Source organism: Triticum aestivum, chromosome 6D (assembly GCF_018294505.1).
Source record: "Triticum aestivum cultivar Chinese Spring chromosome 6D, IWGSC CS RefSeq v2.1, whole genome shotgun sequence".
NCBI lineage: Eukaryota > Viridiplantae > Streptophyta > Magnoliopsida > Poales > Poaceae > Triticum > Triticum aestivum.
The window spans coordinates 348,878,082-348,879,912 of record NC_057811.1 but is presented as its reverse complement, the minus strand read 5'-3'; the positions used below and the strand labels follow the sequence as shown (position 1 = coordinate 348,879,912).

At 51.8% G+C, this 1,831-nt stretch overlaps 1 protein-coding gene across 1 annotated transcript; it reads right to left on the bottom strand.

Moving 5' to 3' along the window:
* Positions 1–571: 571 nt before the first annotated feature.
* Positions 572–1,444, bottom strand: LOC123141623 (E3 ubiquitin-protein ligase ATL23). Its single transcript, XM_044560717.1, has one exon. It carries the CDS (start codon positions 1,374–1,376, stop codon positions 924–926), a length of 453 nt encoding a protein of 150 aa, XP_044416652.1. The 5' UTR covers positions 1,377–1,444; the 3' UTR covers positions 572–923.
* Between the last annotated feature and the right edge of the window lie 387 nt (positions 1,445–1,831).

Sequence of the window (1,831 nt, the reverse complement as noted above, 5' to 3'; positions counted from 1 at the left end):
ATTAGGTTTTTGGGAAGCGTTGTGAGCGACTGCTCAAATTCGTCATCACGGGTCGTCTTCCGTCCAAGTCGGGCGGTGCTACTCATCGTCGTATTCATCGCCGTCAGCAGCAGATCGTCGCCAACATCGTCATCAACACTGTCGCACCCATAATAGCTAACGATCAGTACGTCCAACATCATCTGTTCATGTCTGTTTCTACAGCTATTGTTACGTGTTTGCTGCTGTTATGCATGTCTTGCTGTTCTTCTAGTTTGCTAGATTATTGCATGCTAGTATCTCTTCTAGTCATGAATTATTTACTGGAATTAATCATGAACTTGCCTAATATTCCAACAACAAGAACCGAACTATGGAGCATTTGATCTGAAAATTAATCGCAAATTAACTTAAGCAGAAGAGTAACCGCTGATCTTCTCATTAAAGAACCATGAAGGCATAACGCTAGCACCGCATAGATTGTAATCTCAGGTTGCAAATGTTAGTAACCGCGTCAGATTCTGAAGCACACGTTTGCAGTGTGTTTTCAACCGACAGCTCAAAGAAAGAATCAAAATCGACAAAATCAGAATTGGAGAACGTCAGATTAATAGGATCGATATGCTATCCAACATCATAATTTGTTATCTTCACAGCATCTACTGCTTCTCGTTCATCAAACAGACCCAATGCGGCCAAATGTGACGATCTGATAGAAGAAAAAGGAACCAAATCTGCAAAAAGCCTACTCATTTCTTTCTAGAATCGCAGTAACTACATGCAGTCTCCCGTCCAAGAATCCTATACACAACCATGTACTAGCAGACAGGGACTCACAAGAGCCAAGAAAACTAACTAGAGTTGGTCAAGAAGGCTTCGTAATCAGAGGTTCAGAGGCAGACCAAGAATCGTCAAGAACCAAGAACGCGCGCGCGCGCCCCATGTCAGCACCCTGGACCCGGAGCAGTCTTGGCCGCCGTCGGCGAGGCCCGCGGGGACTGCGGCGTGGCCCAGACGTTGCACACGGGGCAGCGCGGCGAGATGGCCAGCCACCGGTCGACGCAGTCCTGGTGGAAGGCGCGGTTGCAGCCGGGGAGGACGCGCACGGCGCGGCCGGGCTCCATGGCGTCGAGGCAGATAGGGCAGAGCACCTCCTCCTCCTCCTCGCCGTTCGCGGTCGCCGCCTGGACGACACCGCCCAGCTGCCTCAGCTCCGCCTCTGATAGCCCGTTCTTGTCGTCGTCGTCGTCGACCGTCTCCGGCGTCTCGGGCGGCGGGGCGGGGGGCGGGCCAAACGCCACGGCCTGGAACAGGTAGCAGAGCCAGACGCCGAGCACCCCGAGCATGCCGATGGCGAGCGACCCCACGGCCAGGAACACCGCCCAGACCTGCGCCATCTCTGTCTCTCCTCTCGTCGAGCGCGCGTTGGTGGCAGTTACGGGCTCAGGCGCGTGGCAGACGTCGTGGAAATAGCACGGGATGCAGAGGACGGAGGTGTGTTGCATTTAAGTACTGTAGCACTGGGCTATCAAATCGTATGGGCCGAAAAGGCCAGGTAGAGGCGAAATGAGCACCCGGCAACCCACACTGGCAAAGGCTATATCTTTTCTCAAAAAAAGGCAAAAGCTATACTCCTGTATGCGCATACAGGAGTGTTCCTTCGGTCTTCGCCCCCGCTAGTACTCGGTCGGCCGGCCAGTTTTTTTCTCTTACGCTGTTTCCGGTCAAGAAAATCAAATCGCTCGTGGTGCCTGCTGTACTAGTTTCTTTCCGTTATTTTACTTTATTTTTTATTTGCGTTTTCTCTATTTATTCTAGTTTTCTTTTGAACACAGTAGACGCAAGCGCTCAT

Coding starts and splice junctions, on each gene's coding strand:
- LOC123141623 (XM_044560717.1), bottom strand. CDS start 1,376: ATGGCGCAGGTCTGGGCGGTGTTCCTGGCCGTGGGGTCGCTCGCCATC.